The 21,202-nt window shown below is 41.0% G+C and overlaps 1 protein-coding gene across 1 annotated transcript in view; it reads right to left on the reverse strand.

Moving 5' to 3' along the window:
* Positions 1-21,202, reverse strand: part of dnah9l (dynein, axonemal, heavy polypeptide 9 like) — a gene marked incomplete at both ends in the record, with an annotated part of 37,943 nt that overhangs the window by 5,496 nt on the left and 11,245 nt on the right. Inside the window, 50 exons of the mRNA XM_083889533.1 lie at positions 29-222; positions 322-444; positions 540-710; positions 1,635-1,775; positions 1,884-2,048; positions 2,409-2,613; positions 2,707-2,829; positions 3,413-3,515; positions 3,659-3,791; positions 3,896-4,069; positions 4,195-4,329; positions 5,563-5,664; positions 6,227-6,409; positions 6,871-7,014; positions 7,186-7,299; positions 7,407-7,553; positions 8,193-8,366; positions 8,459-8,518; positions 8,671-8,832; positions 9,343-9,485; positions 9,812-9,935; positions 10,840-11,002; positions 11,139-11,248; positions 11,670-11,753; positions 12,354-12,515; positions 12,679-12,780; positions 12,869-13,006; positions 13,400-13,502; positions 13,588-13,753; positions 13,846-14,050; positions 14,815-14,988; positions 15,100-15,231; positions 15,406-15,556; positions 15,648-15,796; positions 15,902-16,029; positions 16,172-16,304; positions 16,475-16,552; positions 16,652-16,846; positions 16,965-17,057; positions 17,683-17,821; positions 17,902-18,018; positions 18,111-18,256; positions 18,355-18,511; positions 18,597-18,757; positions 19,368-19,499; positions 19,644-19,751; positions 19,844-19,969; positions 20,167-20,331; positions 20,431-20,649; positions 20,744-20,968. Coding sequence (XP_083745659.1) covers positions 29-222; positions 322-444; positions 540-710; positions 1,635-1,775; positions 1,884-2,048; positions 2,409-2,613; positions 2,707-2,829; positions 3,413-3,515; positions 3,659-3,791; positions 3,896-4,069; positions 4,195-4,329; positions 5,563-5,664; positions 6,227-6,409; positions 6,871-7,014; positions 7,186-7,299; positions 7,407-7,553; positions 8,193-8,366; positions 8,459-8,518; positions 8,671-8,832; positions 9,343-9,485; positions 9,812-9,935; positions 10,840-11,002; positions 11,139-11,248; positions 11,670-11,753; positions 12,354-12,515; positions 12,679-12,780; positions 12,869-13,006; positions 13,400-13,502; positions 13,588-13,753; positions 13,846-14,050; positions 14,815-14,988; positions 15,100-15,231; positions 15,406-15,556; positions 15,648-15,796; positions 15,902-16,029; positions 16,172-16,304; positions 16,475-16,552; positions 16,652-16,846; positions 16,965-17,057; positions 17,683-17,821; positions 17,902-18,018; positions 18,111-18,256; positions 18,355-18,511; positions 18,597-18,757; positions 19,368-19,499; positions 19,644-19,751; positions 19,844-19,969; positions 20,167-20,331; positions 20,431-20,649; positions 20,744-20,968 — 7,181 coding nt within the window. The remainder of the gene's footprint in view (positions 1-28; positions 223-321; positions 445-539; positions 711-1,634; positions 1,776-1,883; positions 2,049-2,408; positions 2,614-2,706; positions 2,830-3,412; positions 3,516-3,658; positions 3,792-3,895; positions 4,070-4,194; positions 4,330-5,562; positions 5,665-6,226; positions 6,410-6,870; positions 7,015-7,185; positions 7,300-7,406; positions 7,554-8,192; positions 8,367-8,458; positions 8,519-8,670; positions 8,833-9,342; positions 9,486-9,811; positions 9,936-10,839; positions 11,003-11,138; positions 11,249-11,669; positions 11,754-12,353; positions 12,516-12,678; positions 12,781-12,868; positions 13,007-13,399; positions 13,503-13,587; positions 13,754-13,845; positions 14,051-14,814; positions 14,989-15,099; positions 15,232-15,405; positions 15,557-15,647; positions 15,797-15,901; positions 16,030-16,171; positions 16,305-16,474; positions 16,553-16,651; positions 16,847-16,964; positions 17,058-17,682; positions 17,822-17,901; positions 18,019-18,110; positions 18,257-18,354; positions 18,512-18,596; positions 18,758-19,367; positions 19,500-19,643; positions 19,752-19,843; positions 19,970-20,166; positions 20,332-20,430; positions 20,650-20,743; positions 20,969-21,202) is intronic.

A 21,202-nucleotide genomic window follows, 5' to 3' on the forward strand; every position in this document is an offset into this window, starting at 1 on the left:
GGTTTGAAAGAAAAATGATCCTCTGCACCTGAGAGCATAGGTCATACGGTCAGGTCTCAGTGCTCTTATCATGATGAGCTTCTGTAAGGAGCTTTTCCCCTTCCACTCCTGTGGAAACTTCTCCTTCTCTGGACACTCGGACTCCACCAGCTTTTTCCATCGCTTAGGAGAACCTTCGATATCCCGGTCCAGACCTCGGAATTCATCTGTGAAACTCATAACCTTGCCGAAGACGACGGACAAGCAAAAACGTATTAATTTATGGGGACATTTATTTCGTAGAACCAATAAAAATGACTCTTGAGGGTGAGTGTTTTTCACCTTAATGGCACTCCATGCTGTGTTTGACAGGAAGTCAAGGGGGCTGACGTAGCTGTGGTCAATGTTGAAGCGTAGCAGGAAGTCTAGTTCTCGCACATCTATCTCTTTACTCATCAGGAGCAACTGAAAGAGGGAGAACACGGTCAGGGACAACACACACACACACACACTCTCTCTCTCGCTCATGCACTGACACAGACACATTATCCTCCTCACACCTGGAAGGCAAGCTGTGCAGTAAAGGTCAGCTTGTCTCTCTCAAACAGCCCCCTGCTGATGTAGTTGAAGGTGGAGTAGGTGACGCAGTCTATGAGGCTGTGCACTCTGCTCTTCACGTCCTCACACGGCTCAGACAGCTCCACTGCTTTGTGGAAAACCACGTTAAAGGCCTGGGAAGAGGACAGTGATGGTGGGGTGAAATATGTGCTTATTAAGTAGATGATTATGATCAATGACTGACGGATTTCATATCTGTAATCGTCAGCATAACTGACGATTACAGATATGAAATCCGTTACATTACAGTTAAGTTTATCAGTTTGACTTGATGGAATGTTAAAGATCCAGTGTGTAACCTTTAAAAGGGGAATTCAATATATTACCACCAAGTATGTGTGTATAAATGTAGCCTTAAATGAAGCCTTTTTGATGTACTTTAGGCAAAGGCCTTGCTTTATGGAGACTGCCATCCTGTGGAAAAAGAAGTCCCAGTCTGCATTTTGTGCTCTGAGGTGCACTGCTATGCCGATGAAGAAGAATGTCATCCTTCCTGGTATGTTGAGGCCACTGTAGGTCCCTGACGCCCTCGAGAAAGGGGTAAGTGCTTTTAATAGCTCTCCCATTTTTTTCAGCCTCTTAATTCTAATATTTTCGGTTCTGTTTTTTTGCTCAGTATAACAAAAGGAGAAAATAAACCACTATTTTCAACATTTTATGGACCAAACAACCAACCAAGTAATCGAGAAAATCATCTACTCATCAACTGAGTATGGAAATAATCATAATTTCAGCCGTAATCTGCAGTCTGACCATTAGATGTCACTAAATATTCACCCTGTACCTTTAATTGACTGACTTTTAGCTTCTTAAATGTGAATGTTAGCTGATTTGTAGACTCTATCAACTGAAAATCAGGCATTTGAGAACAATGTCATTTTGACTACAGAACAAACAATAAATAAATGAATCGAGAAAATAACAGGTTATATACTGTGAAAAACTGTTAGAGAGAACTGAATTTGGAAAAAGTCAGTATGAGTGTGTTTAAACCCCAAATGCCAGATTCTGGACTGAGTGAGTCCTCCACTTAGTACCTTCAGGCTGAATTGGTACATTGGGTTTATCTTGTTGAGGTCATTCATGGTGAAGTACAGCAGAGACGCTCTGACAGCAACGGGACGGTAATGTTCTCTCGCCTCGTTTATCTTCACCTCATTCACTTTAGCTTCCCGGACCTGAGAGATAATACAAGCCAAGGTGGAGGAGCATGGGAGGATGGTTAACCCTCATCTTCAACCCATTCAATGTAATTCACAATTGTAAGTTTAAATCAGCCGGGTTACCTTCATCTCAATCTCAGCTGCAGTATGTTTGGTGGTTTCCAGCTTCTCCACCAGCACATTGTCACCCAGGAAGTTGCTCTCTGCGGCAGACAACCTGGTCAGTAACTCGTCCTCCAGAAGCTTCAGCTCGATCTTAAACATGTTCTGTTGTTTGGTCAGTTCACTCTGGAGAAAGATGCATATACAATTACAACAATAGACTTGAAACATGGACCTAAATTCATCTGTCTTTAAACGCACAGTAAGTAAGTTCTGCCACTACGGGGTCAGTCAATCAAAATAATAATAAAAAAATCTAATTTGATGACATGGTGAAGCATCTCATTTGATTATTCTGTTTGTCCTTTAGGGGGAGCTCTTTGACAGCAGAACCCACAATGAAATTAACACAATAAAAATAATAAAAATAACAAAAACAAAAACAAAACACTATATCTTCACCTCTCTGACGTCATGATGTAGCTGTGAAATAATGAACCATTTGGCAGAATATGGAGGTGTCAGAGAGGCCTAATCCACACTAACCTTCAGGTGCTCCAGGTCAGGTCTCTCCTGATTCACAACCTGGGCCAGGAGTTGGTCCTCCAGTCCGTCCCTGGTCACAGTGAAATTAATGAGGGTGGTTTGGGCCTGGATCTCTGGCTTGTAGTGAGGATTGGCCAGTTTAGTGTGAAGGATGAGTCTGAAGCCTGGGTGGAAGAAACATTCCTTGTCCCCGACCTTTATACAACTGTGAGGGAGTGGGACAGAGAAGTGAGCACGAAAAATAAGAGAAACGTATGTTGTTATTTCTTGTGTGTGTGTGTGGTTGTGTGTGTACGACCTGCCCTTCTTGATTGTGTGTCGTCCCAGCAGAGGATCAATAACTGGATCAATGGTTTCCTCAAGGTTTTCAATGAGGACAGCATCGCCGGCCACCACAGCCTGTTCTATCACATCTACATAACTGAAAACAATACAACAAAGAGTTAATCTTAACCTTTAACATAACCAGTTACAGGTTATAGGTTAAGTTATTTTTAATACCTTTTTAAAGGACTCATATTATATCCTATTTCTCCAAGTTAAACTAGTTCCCTGGTGTCCTAATGAACATGTCTGTGACATGCTTTGGTCAATATAACTTAAGGATGAAGCAACACAGCAGTTCAATCACCCTGCCAAAACAGCCCTGTTCAGAAAGCTCGGTTTAGTAGTATCTCTTTAAACAAAACAAACAAAAAAAGTAAAACGGAACTTAAGGGACAGGAAATGACATCAGCCACAGAGGCTACTGGGAGCTAACAGCAGATATTGGGAAAAGTGATCATTTGCAGGCTCTAGCAGGCACATTGCCATCATATATAACATGTATCCACTGGACAGATAAATCCTCTGGGGCTGGAAGTTTGTGTAGAACTCTGTGCTGCACTGTGGAGCCTAGATAGAACTTTTCGCGGACATCCGTGAGTTAATTCTAGCCCTACCTTAATGTCACCACAATTCAAATCTTAGATAATGTGCTCAGTTAAAGAGATCAGAACACTCACCCTCTTTGCTCTAAACTGATGACTTTGAGGCCGTTGCTATAGTGACTCTTGATCCACTTGATGCCCTGCAGCTGAGGGTCAATGAGGAGAGGCCAGCGCTCGCCTGACACACGACACACATGCAAGGAGATTTTCATTTATATATAGAAGCTTATAATGAAGTTTGTATTTCTCGTGAGAACGAAATGTCATCGCCATGAGGATACGACGTATAGCTCTGCATATACGTTTAATGCCACAACTCACAGTTGGTGAGGATGGTTGCATTCTGAGTGGACATTTTGTCTCCTGGTAATCCTTCATTGTTCCACTGGGCCACCATTGCATCATCAGTCAGCAGCGACACTGGATCTAAGTCCTCTGTCATAGGGATGAGCATCTGAGAGTGGGATGATATCGCGAGACATGAGGTATGAAGCTGAAATTACGGAATATTAATAAGTTGTTAAAGGAGAATGTGTTGAGTGTTTTGTAGACTGCAACCTTCTGACTGCGCAGAAACGGCATCCAGAGCGTGTCCAGCAGCTCTTGTCTGTACTTCTTGGAGAAAGACCCAGCGTACGAGATAAAAGCTGCAGTGAGGAGGATGTCTCCACACAGTGTTTCCTCCTGTTCATGGTACTGGGTAACTGTGTGCGTCCAACGCACCTTCTCACTCTGAAAAGCACACAAACATTATATAGAAACAGGGAGCACAGAAGCATGCATACTGTATGCCTGATGTAGCACAACACAAACAGGAGGAATAAAAGTGATCTCCTTGTGGTCACTGCTGTGCTCACCTCCAGCCCCTTGACGAGACGATTGGCTAGTTCTATTGTCTTGTTGGTGTGGTTGACCTCTTCCTGAAAACGCAGTTTCTCTGACGTGGCCGTCTCAAACGCTGCTGTCAGAGTTTCCAGGCTATTGTCCAGCTCCTGAGAAAGAGAGGAAATGAGTAAACATGAAGAAATGTGAGGATTTGTGGCTTTTGATGTTATAACGAACTTAATGTGAAAACATCTGTCTGTCTCTCTGTATCTATAGTTGTATGCAGCACTAGTGAAAGGTCATTTCACTTTGATCTTTATTCTGCAGAAATGTCCCACTTTCTCTGTGAAACCACTATTTGTCAAGAACACACATACGAGCTTGGTCAAGGATCTAATAAAACATGAGTCAGGAGTCAGAGTTGATATTGGTTTAGCTTTCATTCACCGGTGTTCGCGTGTGCTTCGCTAGCAGAGGGAAACTGGACTGAGGGCGAGCTGGTTGTGTTACTGTCGGCCGAGTGCGTGTAATAGTAGAGTGTTTGAGCTTGCTGTGTGTGTCAGGCCGTGTAATTGAAGTCGTCTCGTCCTCTTGTCGCTCTCGTTCATAAATCAAGCGATTCAAACAATGTGCAGACAGCGAGCAATAGGTTATATAAGCTGGTAAACTAAAGCGCTGTTGTTCTTTTGTTCTTTTTTCAGGCTTCATTTTTGTTTCTAATATATTGAAAAAACCTGACAATGTAATCATGTATGCACATTACTGTTCAAAAGTTTGGGGTCACTTAGAAATGGCCTTATTTTTGAAGGAAAGGCTTTTTGTCCAATGAATATAACATTAAATTAATCAGAAACACACTCTATACATTGTTAATGTGGTAAACGACTATTCTAGCTGCAAACGTCTGGTTTTTAATGGAATATGTACATAGGTGTATAGAGGCCCATTTCCAGTGTTCTAATGGTACATTGTGTTTGCTAATTGTGTTAGAAGACTATTGGATGATTAGAAAACCCTTGAAAACACTTTGATGAATAAAAGTGTGACTTTTAGTGGAAAACAGACATAAATTGTATAGGTGACCCCATTTCTTTTGAACAGTAGTGCTTATTTTACAACAATACTGTTTACCAACTGTGGAGAGAGCCTGAGAGCAAATCCTTCACTGTATTACTTTTCCATTTTCCATTCTTAATCCCCATTTATTGAATTTAGTTATATGTATCAATTAAAATTAAAGTTATATAGATGATATATAATGGTGACAGGAGAAGTGGATGACTGTGGTGTCTATTCATGGCTCATAAAAGTCACTTCAACATAATTATAGTGCACTTATGCAGAGTCACAGGGACAAACAGTAATGCAACAACGAGTTAAAGACAAAGAAAGGAACTCACTGCAAGTTTCTTTCTGATGGTCTGTAATTTCTCCGCAGCCTCGACCAGATCAGCGTTGGCCTGAGACAAACACATCCTCTTCATCTCTACCTCACAGGACACCTGGGGACACATAAAAACACATGATTCAGAGCCCGAATGTTACAGCTTCACTTGTCACCGCCAATAAGATTCAGCTCATATTTAACATCACATCCAAAACACTTCATGTCACAAGTCGTATGAGAATAGATGTACTTACAAATATCTATCCAGGACAGCATGATAGTTTGGGAAACAGAAGAATAATCAGTCAGTGAAAGAGTCATAACAAAGTGCTGTTCATTCAAAAACACATAGTTTAGATGATACTGTTTCCAACACATAGATTTTACATGGATGAGCCCCTTAAATAAACACTATATAATTTCTACTGCTATCAAAACAATAAAAAATTTACATTCTGTTGCCATACAGGATCATTATAATTTGACCTTTTTATTGTATCTGTCCCTAAAATAATAATAACTAACATTAGATGTGTGGACACGGCAGATTTCACAAGCAAAGACCAGATAAAGCACCCCCTCCTCCCTCCAGCTAGCACCATTAGTTGAGTCTAACTCTGTTGGAAACCCCGTGTGACACTAAATGTGTGTGACGGCGAGTTTAAAATGTGAGATACCTCGTGGAAGCGCATGATGTTGATCACCCAGGCACAAAGCCCCGCGGCAGCTGAGGATTTCTGTCGCACAAACTCCGGGTTGAACTCGGGGTCACTGAGGTAATCGTCTCGCACGCACCTCACCGTCGCCTCTGGGATGTGCTCTTTGTCAAAGTTCACCAGAGCCTGCAGGAAGTCGTCCACCTGGACACACATTTGTGAATTAAATCAAAGAACATATCAGTTTCTTCACACCTAATATTTTAGACATTAATAAAACGACAGCAAAGAGCCTCAATAACAGTAAAAGTCCTTTTAATCTGTGTTAACCTCGCCAAGAAAGCAGCAGCACATGAAAAGTAAAATATAGAGGTTATAAAACCTGCAACGCAGACTTATAATAAAACAGGCAAACGTATAAAAACTGTGCACCATTGCAACATATTTATGTATGGAAATATAAATCATTAATTCACTAAAGTCTCAGTATTTGCCGGCAGCTCAGATAAAAGATGAAAAACACCGTAGTAATTTGAAAGGTGAAACTATGTTATTTCAGCAGGTCAGGACATGTATGTAGGACATATATGTGATGGGCTTATTGGCTTTGTGGTGGCGAGCCATTAATCTGAGAAACACGCCAAGATGACAGTGTAAAATATCACCTTGCTCATAACCATCTTGGAGGCCTTCCAGCTGCGATCTTTGGGTATTCTGCCTTGGGGAGCCAGAAGGACCAGAACAGCTGCTGAGACGTTGGTGACAATAGCTGGAGGGTTGGGAAATGTCCTCAGCTCTGTCAGGTTTAACTGGAACACACATACACACACACAGACAATTTCATTTGTGGCCCTGGCATCGACATGACTTTGTTACCTCATTTATTTGCACTGCTACCAATGGGAACACATAAAATAGCCTGAATGAAATGAAATAAAGGGATTTGAATCGCTGTGTTTTTGTGTGTAAGAGTGTTTCACCCTGTTAAGTGTATTGAGGGCTGAATTAGCTGCCTGTAGGGCAGGTTCAGCCTTGGCCAGGTCTCCCTCAGTCTCCTGCTGCTGTTTGGTCACTTTGGCTTGAATCGCAGCCACCTGAACGAAACAGGAAATCCAGAGCAGAAGCTCATATTCACAAATCACTAATTGCTCCCTTCTCCAGTCACGTAGAAATGTTCTAGAAACACTCGAGGAGGCCTCACCTTTTGCTCCTCGGCATCAGCCACAGCTCTCTCCTGGTTCAGTTTCTCGGTCTGTTGTCCGATCTTAGCAATGAGGGCTTCGATATCTGTGTTCCTCTGGAGCAGCTCCACTTCCTGCACTGCTAACTTGGCTTTCAAATCCTCCACCTGAAAAGCAGACAAGAATATTATCACAAACTCATCTTCTAACCTCCATATGGGGGTCTCGCGGGGGGCGCTGGTGCGAATCCCAGCTGACATAGAGCGATAGGCAGAGTACAGACTGGACAGGTCACAAGAATATTATATATTATATCTATAAAATATAATATATTTCATTCAACACAATCTAAAACAAAGCTCCGCCCCCCCAACACACACATACATCCTCACCCACCCACTCCTAACCCATCCCTATCAACGTATACAATTTAAAATATACAACAAATGTAACAAGGAACAGAAATGGGAGGTATAAAAGATGAGAAAGAAGAGAAAATGACCTATAAATAATAGTAAATGATGTGCTGATGTAGTTAAATTGACTAAAATAGATAAGAAAACAATAGTTTTACAAATTAAAGTACAAGGTTAAAATGATAAAATGACAAACACTGTGATGGTAGATCAAGTAATGAGAAGTGCTGTTAAATACATCAGCTTCATTTTTAAACAGACTGATAAATACAGTATAATAACAAGCAAATAGAAAACAAAATACATAAAGCTAACACTGAACACTGAGACCATAGCGATATGAAAACAGACTCTCCGTGTATCCATGCAGCAGAGTGTGTGTGTTCTGACCTGTGATGCAGTCGACTGTAGTTTCTGCAGACCATTCTCTAATCGCTCCATCTTCTGGGTCAGCTCGGTGCGCTTCTGCCCCAGCAGGTTGCCGTACAGCTTCATAAACTCCAGGAAGCTCTTCGGGGTGGTGTAGTTGAAGTGCTTCTCGTTCTGCTGGTACCTGACGCTCACCTGCGTGGTGAATATAAATCCGGAGCGTGAGAGATGACATCAAAGAAGATGTCAAGTGTGGTTATCGTCCAGAGGGATTTGTAGTAACTCACCTCATTGACACTAGTGTGGGCATAAGAGATGAACTCATTGATGGAGGCCCTGACATCTGGCTGCGTGGGATGAACACATACAAAGATTTATGGATTTAATATGCTGGCAGCTTTTTTTATATTCATGATTCTTATTTCCACATTATGTCTCCACGATTCAGATTTCTATCCTTAAACTCCAAAGAGCAGAGGGAGCAGTTGGTGAATGTTACCTCCAGTCCAGGTATCTTCTCTATAAACGTGGAGCAAACTGACTGCAGGGCAAGCTGAGGCCACGGGTGGAACCAGTTTATCGCCGTACAATTCACCAGAGCCGGAAACTTCCGCGCACGTGTCCGCAACGTGAATCCGACCGGAGAGAAACACAAGACCACCTGGAGGACAGAGATTTTCATAATAAACATTTAATGTACACTATCGTTCAAAAGTTTGGGGTCACCTATACCATTTTTTTTGTGTTTTCCATTAGAACTCACACGTTTATTCATCAAAAGAGTTGCAAAATTAATATAAAATATATTCAAGACATTGACAAGATTAGAAATAATTGACCTTTCAAACTTTGCTTTCGTCAAAGAACCAGCAAAACTGCATTCAGCTGTGCTAACATAATTGCACAAGGGTTTTCTAATCATCCAATAGCCTTCTAACGCGATTAGCAAACACAATGTACCATTAGAACACTGGAGAGATGGTTGCTGGAGATGGGCCTCTATACACCTATGTACATATATCATTAAAAACCAGACGTTTGCAGCTAGAATAGTCGTTTACCACATTAACAATGTATAGAGTGTATTTCGGATTCATTTAATGTTATATTCATTGGAAAAAAAGTGTGTATAGCAGTGTATAATATGATATAATGAAATTATGGTTCAGACTTTGAGTTGGCGTCGTATCCTCTCGATGAAGAAACTCCAGCAGTTGTCTCTTGAGTCCACAAGTCCCAGTCCTCTGAGCTCCATGCGGATGGACGTCACAATAGTGTCCATTTCTTCATCACTGAACAGATCTGGAATGTCCCCTAAACACCGTGAATAAACATCACAATTGTATTTATGCAGAGAAGCAGCTTCTCTCTCTCTGTTGTTGATTCTTTTTATGCTTTACAATGCTACTAAATCCCAAAATAACACACAATTTTGTTATTTGCAAGAGTTTGGTTCGGTGTATTCTTTCACAGAATCAGTCATTATGAAACTGTGGCCTCTTTACTCTCTATTCAAACAGCTTAACAAATTAAAATTAACATTTTATGTCTGCTCATTCCTTTGCTGTATTTGACAGCAGAAGCTGAAATTCATGCTCATCCAATGAGAGGAAACCCATTCAAGGCCAGTGTAACCAAACCTGAGGCCAGCATATCGTTGATGAGCACCAGGAAGCATTCGTCTGGAATCTGAGCGTCCGTGTGAAGAAACACAGTGCCGATGTTCTTCACCCCCACCTTCATGTACAACGCTGCGATATCACTCTGGATATGACGGGGAAACAGAACAGCAACACACATTATGTAAGTTAAAATAAATATATGGATGGTTTATTAGCACAAACTTAATATAAGACACTCAGGTCCCTACACTTTGGAACACACTACCCTTAGATATCAGGGAAGACAGCTCACTAGATATTTTTAAAAGAAGACTTTAGCCTTAAAATAACCTTTTCCAGACTTTTCCTTTTCATTCCACCCTGTGTTGTATTTTCTTGTTGTATCTGAATCTCTTTGCTTTTTAAATGTTATTTTCCTTTTATTGTGAAGCACTTTGAGCTGCAATCCTTGCACAATAAAGTTTATTATAAGTGTGTTTCTATAAGTGTATAATCACTTTAAAATAATAGTCTTTTGGTTGTTGTAGCCTTAGAAAAAGTACATACTTTAGGCAATGGAATTTTGGAATTTATGGAAGCTGCCTTGTTTTTTACAGCAGTGAACACTTACTGAGCTTCCTGGGGCGAGATACTTAACCCCACGTTGCTGTGCTGGCAGCGTGTGAATGGGTATGAAAGATGAGTGATAGAAAATGTGATGCACTGTGTGAATGGCAAAACTTATATACCACTAGAAAAGCGCTATATAAATCCAGACCATTTACCATTACTGAGCGAATGAATGAAGACCAAGAGAAGACAGAAAGGAAATTAGAAGAATGGAGTTGTGAAAGAGTTCTTCTGGTATGCAAAGCATACTGATGTCCTTAAAAAAAGGGGGGGGGAATAGTGAGTGAGTGGAAAAGTCATCCTTTCTTACACTCATTAGATATAAGTTATCACACCAGGCCTTTAAAGGAAAGGTAGCTATTAGGAGGAAAAGAAGAAAAGGTAAACTTTGTATGGAGTGAAATGTCATTTTGTATCACTCATGTGTGTTTCTTTACTTTAAGGTCATTGATGCCATAGCCTTTACGCAGAGTGATCTGGAAAACTTCCAACATGCTGAGGAAAGCAGCCAGCCGACATAAACTCTGCTTCCCGCTGCCTCCAACCCCCACCAGCAGGGCGTTACCATAGGGAGCCTCCAGGATACGACTGATGCGACACCTGAACACAAACAACTAGAATTAACGGTGAGCGTGTCTACAGTATTATGTGTGTGTGTGTGTGTGTTTGGTCTTCATCACCACTGTAGTGCATGTTAATAGACAGTACGTGTTCGAGTGCAGCTTGTGTGTCTTACACATGCTGGATAGCTTCTTCAAACAGTACCAGGTCCATGACAGCGTGCACCTCATTATAATGCTCCAGAGCATCAGCCAGTGTCTTCTGGAGTTTCTCCCAGTCTGAAGCCTGACAGCAGCAGAAAATAAACAAACCAACTTCACCCTCTGGGGCGAGAGCAGCAGTGTTCAAGTCACGGTGCGGTTACTTCCAGATACATAATGCAGTTAAGTTCTAATCGAGACTTGAGTTGATTAATTTTCAATTCGAAACCCATAAAGAAACAAAACGTAATTAGTTAGTTAATGGCAGCGCATTCATCCTCATTTATTTTCTCCCTGATTAGATATGGCAGGCTGAATTTGTGCCATAAGGTCTCTGAAACTGTGAGCTCCAGATAATTCACATGCTAAATCGATTCCCGTCAAAAACATTTGAACTCATCCATTTTTATTACTGCGGATAATAAAGAATAAACGGTGCTTGAAAATAAGCAACATGAATTCCCTAAGTGAAATGGCTCTGAGTCGCCTGTGTGTGTAAATTCTACCTGGTGATAGCGGGGCTCCCCCACTCCCTGGGCAAAGTGACAATACACCAACGGCTGGTGGATAAAGATGGACTCATCTATTCCCTGGAGAAATGTCCACATGAAACACACAAAGGGATATAAAGCAAAAATAAATATGAATATGCCACAGTTAAATCATTTATCCAAAGCTATACAGGATGACATATCAATGTCCTCCAGGTTTTTTTTTTACTTTCTTGGAATAGAAATGTGGTCTGAGCGTGTCGGTGAAAGAAGTAGGGCAGTTGTGGATAACACCACTGGGTGAATTTCACTCCCAGAAATAATAATAATAAAGGGAATAAAAGGGCACACGGATCTGCCATACACACAGCATCTGAGTATGTGTACCATCGGAATTGCTTTTAATTACTCATATTCTTCACCTACACAATATAAAAGATCAGTCACTGTCAAATGTCTAACAGAACCTCAACCCTAAATATTCTGGGCCTTTGTGACCTAGTGTGGAAGCAGATTTTGATAGTGACAGATTTGAATATTGTATATATTGTGTCTGTGAATAATTTTTTGCGTACTTTTCTATATAAAAAGGCAATTTTGATGGCATGTGTAGTCAGATTTCTGGTGCTGAAAAACTGACAACCACAATCTGTAACTTATTAAACATCAGACGTGAGTGAATATGTCTTTGCCTCTCACCTCAAAAAACCTCTTGCCAGTGTCCAGCAGAATTTTATTGAAGAGCTCCACGTCTTTCTCGTCCATCAGCTTGTCCGAGTAAACCCTGGAGCTCTCGTGGAGCCACAGGTGAACCAGGTCCATGGGGTAACGGATACACTCTGGCAAGGCAAACATGATGCCCTGCACAACAGGTCGCGTCAGATTATAATACACAAAGTGATGAGATTATAGTTGAATTCACTTATTTCCCCAGAAAATGTAGCCTCCTGGCTGAGGTGTTTATTGAACTATTTAGCTATTTACTGTGTGGCACATGTTCACTGAATGCCTGTCCATGTGATACCTGGAAGATGTTGGAAAGGTCTCGCAGGTTGAAGATGTAATGGAAGCGAATGGCTGTCGGCAGAAAATTCTGACTGATTTTCTGGTGCAGACAAATCGCTGCCTGTACAAACACAACCAAAGAAGAAGAGACTTTAGACCAGTGTTGTGTGCAAAGGTTGAATGAGTGTCATCAGGTACAGTGAACGCACATGTATGAGAGTCCCGACTGAGCGGGAGACGCCGTAGCTGAATCCTCCCTGAAGGAAGTGAGCTGACAGGATACTGGAGAAGATGGTGGCTAATGCATCAGCACCAGGGAAATGCACAGCAAACACTGAGAAATGTCTCTGAAATGGAAACAGGGAGATTTATTTGCCATCTGGACTCCGCAACTCATGCAAGCCAATATTAACTTCAGAACAACTTTACTGGCTGTTTATTTGAAGAGAATAAAAACTCACCCCCTTCTGCATCTATTTAATAATTAAGTAATTCATTATTTAGTTATATTTAGATTTAGATACATAATAGTTAACGCAGAGTATAACCTAACAATGTTTGAAAAGCTACTATAATCTGCAATATCCAGTATAGAAGTAATCATTAAGACATTTAAATAAGTTAAAGTTAAATTTAAAAAATATAAAAAAGCAGCAGTACACGCTGTGATTAAAATATGATTCATGAATATTAATAATAAAAGTCATCATCATAAATGTTTTTTTGTGCACTGTATGTACCTGTAGTCTGGGGTTGATTGAGAAGCTTCCAGCTGTCGGGTTCATGCAGGTAATATACTGGCAGTTATGGATTTCCTTCAGAGCCAGTCGCTGTCTGTCGTACCTAAAGAAATATAACTTACGTGTTTATATTGACAGTAAGGAGCAGAATAATCGCACATGACTGCAACACGGAGGAGTTTACTCACCAGTGGTTGTAGTCGAGGTGTTGGCGAATCAGCGTGTGAGGCTGAACTGTGCCATAAACGTCCACCTCAGGCATGTTGAGGTCATCGATGAAGTAGATGAGTCTCTTTGCGGTGGGAGGAGCAAATTTACGACCAGCTTTCTTCTCTAGGGGCTTTTCTAGGACACCTGATGTACATATTGTGCAATTTAAAACTACCTTTTCACCCTATTTCTTTTGTTAAATGAAGTGGGGGGGACACAAGGAACTAGACCCTTACGCTGCAGCATGGCGGACGTGGTGTAGTAGTTGAATGGGACTTTGGCCACCATGTAGTCCTCCTTCAGCTTGGCGACTTCATCAGACACCAGGATAGTCTTGCCCACCCCTGCGTTGCCCACTAACATGATAGGTTTTCCTTTCTGGATGAGCAGGTCCATAAAATAGGTCAAACAAATCGTCTCGGGGGTGTGGACCAGAACAGTCTGAAACAGTTATCACAAGACCTGGTGATAGGCGTTATCCAGAATTTGAGAAATTAAGAACATGATTGCAAATGATACTATATATAATATATACATTGTCTTCTGGTTTGAAGTGGATGTTGTAAAAAGGAGAATTTAAGCACTATTTTTCACTTGATTTATGACAATTTCAGGTCTTCTCCAATGGGACATGATGTCAATTTTGTGAATTATTTTCTCATTTAGAGGAAAATAGATGGAAAAGAATGGCACATATCAACTGGCTGAATGAAATGTATGTGAAATTCAGGTTGCAAAATCCTCAATCTTGAGGGTCAACTGGAAGACTAGTTTACAAATTTCGGTAAAGTACACACTATTAGCATTACCTAAGCATTAATAAATAATGAATTCAACATTTATAACGCATGAATACTCATCAGTATGTAGTTTATAAAAACAGTTATAAATCTTCTACTCATCCATCAGATGAGGAACAGTGTCCAAATAGCTGAAGTACTCAAGCAGCCAATCAGCATCCACCTCCAACAAACCAGCTCTTTGATCGACTTACAAGGGACTGCTCTCTCACCTCTCTCTGTGTCCAGCAGTCGCTCAGTACATGCCAACATTTATAACTGTGTTTATAAACTATATACTAATGAGTATTCATGGGTTATAAATGATGAATTCGATATTTATGGATGCTTAACTAATGCTAATAGTGTGTACTTATTATAAAATGCTACCCAAATTTCGTACAAGTTTCGTACATTAATACACACCTGTAAAGGTACTTCAGGCTCCAGCTCAAATGGCAACGTCTTCTCGCTCCAGGGCGTGAACTTCTTAGTCTCAGGGTCGATGAAATAGTCAAAGACAGTTCCTTGCGACGGAAACTTCACCGCTCGCATCTCTTTAGACCACCAGCGACTGAATTCAGCACGGTAGTCGTTCAGCTGAAACAGCGTGTTTGAAAAAGAAAATGTGACACAATATAATATTAATCTGCTGTTTATAATCTAAAAGTAAAATCATGGTATGGTAATTCAAGGAAGCTCATGACACACATGATCCTGAAAGAGAGCACCACCAAAGGCCCAGACACAGGCAAAGACAAAGTAGATTTCGTAGAGTTCGCGGGCAGAGTCGGCTGGAGTGTTGTCCTCAGTCAACAGACAATCCAACAAGGAACACAGCGTCTGATTGAGAGAACAGAAATAAAAAATCTGATTAGGTAAAGCAACACATTTTTAAAAATTATGCAAAACACAACATGGGCATTCAGCATAAAAGAAAGAAAAACTAAAACATAGAAATGAAGATGTAAAGATAATATCTTTATCGAATGTGTCATGATGTTTCAGACTCCTCACCTGTACCATGCTGTTCTCTGGTATGCGAGTGATCGTTTTCAGGTTGCAGCGCACTTGTTCCAGGCAGTACGGTACATATTTATCAAAGAGAATGGTGAGGTTAGCTCGCTCTGACAGGGCCTGTCGGGTGTCTATCCAGGACGTCACATAACTGGCAACAGAAACAAAGACACCACTGGTCACTTAAATATAGTCCCAGAAACATGAAAAAGTAAATTTATTTTCCTTCTTCTGTGTCTTACGAGCTCCAGCCAAGGTCCTGTGGGTTGACGTAGAGAATTCCTGCTCTGGAAACAGTGGCTGGTGTTGCAGCTTTAAGATGAGATATCTCAAAGAGCAGACGCATGGAGGGAGACAAACTGATCCTCTCGTTACTAGCAAGGGTCAGAACCTTAACGGGGGAGAGAAAAAAGTTTGGTGGAGGCAAACAAAATCTGGCTTTAGACAGAAAAAAAAAGAAACAGGACAATATTAGAGAACAAAGGTGTCCTTTCACCTTGTTGTCGTCCATAACTGTATTGAGTGACTCGATCCACATGGGGTCAATATCTCCATCCAAAACGATCCATTTGGGCCCGTTATGGGTTAGTGAGGTCAGCTCTCTCATGGTGGAGGAGAACAGACCTAAAATACAGAGTAGAGCAAACCATACAGAATATATTGTATGTTCAACAGAGAGACAGTTAAAAGATACAAAATTGTACAACAAATTATAATTAATTGTGAGAATAACTCATCATTAAGAGATTCCTTGAACAGTCCTCACCATCTTTCCACTCTCTGGTGGCAGGGTGCAGGTATCCAAACAACTCATCTGTGGTCACCGCTTTAGGGTTGATATCGTGCCACACAGGCTTCATCTTCATGTTCGCGTAGGTTCTGTGGAGGGTCTTCAAGATCTAATGAATGCACAAACAATGATGTGACATTGGTCTCTTCTCATTATCACTGCCTATGCAGTAACAGCAGAGACAGGTACTATTTTTTTTCATCATTTATAACCCAATGGTATATTGCTTCAACTGTTGTATTTGTATTAGTAGTAATACATAATAATAACAAAGTTAACCTGGCTCTTTCCAGTTCCTGGTCCACCCACGACAAACACAGAATGCCTGACAGCCAGCAGCTCCTCCAGCTGAGTGACCTTTAGACACAAAAACATTGCCTGACACTTCATTTCTAATCATAAAAATATACCAGCATACAACATGCACACAGTTAATAAATGGCTCAAATAAGATACTTTAAGAATGAAGTTCTCCTCGGGCTGCAGACGCAGTTCACTGACTGACTGGCGAACTGCGTTTTCCAGTTCAGGATCTTTCTTCCTGGGCACGTCCAGCTGAGGAAACAGGTCACTGATCAGCCCAAGGAATATGGGAACATCACTGGTCACGATCTTAGGCAGGTTAAAGTCCCTCAGTGCCCGCAACAGCACCTGCAGAGAAAACAACTGTGTTCATGGTGTTATGAAAATGTGCCTTTAAACTGAGAATAATGTCCACACTGATGCATTTCTGTTTTAAAGTGGTGTCCTCTCTCCTGTCAGTGCACACCTGCTCTTCAGGCCTGTTTCGCTCCTCTCGTTTCAGAGATCCTGCCACAACCAGGACTGATTTGATGGCCCTTAAACCCCAATCATAATGATCCTAATAGATAGAGGAATAGAGTTAGTCTTCAAGCAAACAAATAATATATGATGTTTAACATGGAAACAGGTTTGTCATGAATTTCAGTTCATGGACAGTTTGTGTAAGTCTCTGTTGATTGTTTAAATTCAAGCCTCAGGACATAGAGTATCACAATTAAGTGCAAAATGAATAATAAAGGTATAGTTAAACATTATCACAGCCAACGATAGGGCAAAGTATTCATGAAAATAATACATTTATTGTCACTGTTTGCACGTGAACAAATCAGGAAGGCAAACACTCAATTTATTTTTTGGAAAAATATGTGTTGTTGATCACCTTGAAACATGCAAAGAGACCTGTTGTCGCATAATTATCCAAATGGGATTTGTGCTCATTTTTTAAAGATGAACCATTGCGACCCAATTCACAATTCAAATTTGAGCATAATATAACATTAATGCCTATTTTTACTACCGTTTTTGTGATAACTAATAGCCTTTTTAATAGATGAATCAGCCACCACTCAGAAGTGCACTCCACATTTAAATTTTAAGTTTAAGGGCTGGAAAACTATTTACATATTTGTAGTAACCCCCCAAAAAATCCCCACAGTCTCTTGGAATTACTTTTTAAAATGTACCTGCTTGGACAGTAGCTCTTTACAGAGAGTGTAGAGGCTGATGAATTTACGCGCCAGCACACGAGCGTCTATGAATCCTTCTGCCACCAGCATGATCTCACAGATCAGCTCAAAGTCTGGGATCACCATGGCACAGGGCCTGAGCAGTTGTCAAAACATTTCACTGTTAGTCAGCCTGTGCACTTAACATCTCCTCATTCTTGTTGTTTATATCCAAACCTGAATAAAGCCTTGAGGTTCTCAGGAAGCTCAGCCCTGCCAGCATAACCGGGGTTCAGAGTGATGAAGATTCCCACAGTGGGCTTCAGCTCAATCTCCTCACCCAGGAAGTGGAATCTAAATACACACACACAAACGGGTAAATTAGTAAAAATAAAATCAATTTATATGATATGAATGATTTATAATGCTGGTTTGTACACACACACCTGTGCTTCTTGTTACGTACAGCATCCTGTATGGTTTTGACCTGTACGGCTACCACAGACAGAACCTCCACTGAGATCCTGTTAAACTCATCAAAGCATCCCCAGACTCCCGTCTGAGCCAGACCCTTATAAATGTTCCCTATGGACTGAAAAAGGAGGCAGATAAGAGTTAAAGTGGAATTAGGATAAATGAAATAAATGTGACAAACATTACACAGCATCTACACAGTCCAAGCTACAGTACCTTGTAGTCCATCTGTTCTGAGCAGTTGAAAACATACACCATGATTCCCAGGGAGCGTCCAAGGTCCTTGGTGGTCTCGGTCTTACCTGTGCCAGCTGGACCTGAGGGGGCGCCACTCATAGTTAGATGGAGGGACTGGGTCAGGGTTATGTAACACCTAAGAAAGAAATGTTGAGATATAAAACATGAGTAATCTATGCAATCACTTTGGGATTAGCAGATTGTGCTGTTTGAAATTAAACCTGTCAGTGAGAGGAGTGATGACCAGTCTGTTAGTGTTTCCCAGGTACTCGTAGCTGAACTGGAATTGAGCGTCACAGATGTTTACGGAACAGTGTCTGGTTTCGTCATCCCAGTGATGGCGCAGCTGGGACAGCCACGCAAACGACTGTCCTGTTGTCACCTAAAGACACACACAGCATGAGTGACAGCAAAAGAAAAGTTTAGCATCAAACTTAGTCAACATATACACTGCCATTCAAAAGTCTGGGGTCACCTATACAATTGTTTTGTGTTTTCCATTAAAACTCACACTTTTATTCATCAAAAGAGTTGCAAAATGAATAGAAAATATAGTCAAGACATTGACAAGATTAGAAATAATGATTTTTATTCATCATAATAATTTTGCCCTTGAAACTTTGCTTTGGTCAAAGAATCAGAAAAACTGTTTTCAGCTGTGCTAACATAATTGTGCAGGGGTTTTCAAGGGTTTTCCAATCATCCAATAGTCTTCTCGTGCGATTAGCAAACACAATGTACCATTAGAACACTGGAGAGGTGGTTGCTGGAAATGGGCCTCTATTCACCTATGTACATATTCCATTAAAAACCAGACGTTTGCAGCTAGAATAGTCGTATAGTGGAGTATATTGATTGAGTGATTAATTAATGTTATATTCATTGAAAAAAAGTGCTTTTCCTTAAAAAATAAGGACATTTCTCAGTGACCCCAAACTTTTGAACGGTAGTGTATAATATACACTTCCATGTATCAAAATATTAAGTGTTACCTTCTGAGCAATAAGACTGGCAACAACATCGCGAGCGTGGACATCTATGGTGCAGACGGTCATGATTTTCTGTCTGTCTCCAGGAGTTAAATCTCCGAGCAGCATGTGGATCAGTGAGTTCAGCTGTGTGATCTAGAAGAAATAATTCATTATTAATTACTGATCAAATTAACCAACCTAAAGCTACATTTTATTATTCGTTATTGTTGGTCATGTTCATGTATATAAATAGGCATTAATAGATAAAGATATCTTACTGTAGTTTGTCAACAGTACCTGTTTTCTGTTGTAGTCTTTGAGTGCAGTCTCAAAACCCTCCTCCACCCTCTTGAAGGCGATGCCCACATCTGTGGCCCACCACACCTGACTACCAGTCAAACCTACCTGCAAATGGAAGATAATCACACGCAGTGGACAGTCAAAACAGACTGTTTTTCACATTTTGTAAAGTCTCTGCTGATAACACAAACTCACACCTGGGCAGGGAAGTCAAAGAGCCACTGCTCTCGTGCTTTGTCTTCATAGGCGGCAACTGCCTCCTGGATCTCTTTCTGAACCGTGCAGCGCATGGTGTTTTCTAAGGCACTTAACCAACACTCTGCCTGTAGAAAGACACATCATGAATATGAAATAAAAACAAAAAATAAATTTATAAAACCATGCTATGAGAAGTTCGGAAATGATTCCAAATGTCAAATGTATGCACATACATTTAGAAACTCTATTTATTGTAGTTAAATACTCTAGCAACACTAATCTATTGTAATGGGAATGGGATGGAACTGAGAATTCTAATGACCTGTCCTTTACAGACGCATGGCTCAGAGAATGGCACATATTCTCCCTCTCGGCTGTACATCCCTATAGCAACAGCCTCCTCGTCCTCTTCCCCGTCATCTCTGCCTGAGTCCTTGAAGCGAAGATCTGCTATGTTGTCAAAGAGCTTCAGCAAATGTCTGGTCACCTAAAAAGAAGAAGAAGAAGAAAAAAGACAGATGACTGACATTAACCGTCTCTGTGCAGGTTTTCTCTTGGCAAATAGCATTACATTGTGACCAGTTACCTGTTTGGGCTGTGTTCCTCTGGAAACTATCTCCAGGAGGTCGGAGGCAGAGACAAAGTAAAATCTGGGGAAAGTGAGCCTTTTGGTCTCCAGGTACTCGGCCAAGGCCTTCTCACACACAGACAACCTTTGCTGCAAAGTCTCCAGGTTCTCCAGGAAGCCAGACTTATTGGTCACGTCAACCACGTTACTATTCTGCACCACCTCAGTCATCGAGCTCTGTATGAAGGAAGGAAAGCCTGAGGTACAGTGGAATTCTTGAATCACAGTTTTGAAGAGGCCCTTGATCTCCTGTGTGATGCGTAACCCTCACCTGGAGGTCAGTGTGTATTTCCTGGAAGCGTTCTGCGTCGCTGGCGAGCTGGCAGCGGATGTCATGGCTGTTGGTAAAGATGGCGTTCAGGTGGGCCCAGGTCCTCTGGACCGACATCCAGGAGGAGATAACCAGGTCAGCCACCATCAGCTTCCTCTGCCACCCACTCACCTCAGCCTGGAAATACTCCACGTACTTACTCATCAGGATATTTTGCAGCTGCACCTGAAGAAGAAGAAGAATCTGTTTGTATCTTGTTGTATAAACCAAAAAAATAATAAAATAAATATAGCGCATTACAGTAAAAAGAGGGAAATATTTGGATTTCTTTTGGATATATGCTTTAAACAATCTTGCTCCAAAGTGTTTAAATGAATATCGTTGCTGGTTTTATTCAGATTATACTGAATGATGACACATTCCTATATGTATATATGTTATTGAAGTACAGTACAGTAC

The sequence above is a fragment of the Microchirus variegatus genome (assembly GCF_963457635.1).
Source record: "Microchirus variegatus genome assembly, chromosome: 5".
In the NCBI taxonomy this organism is placed as follows: domain Eukaryota; kingdom Metazoa; phylum Chordata; class Actinopteri; order Pleuronectiformes; family Soleidae; genus Microchirus; species Microchirus variegatus.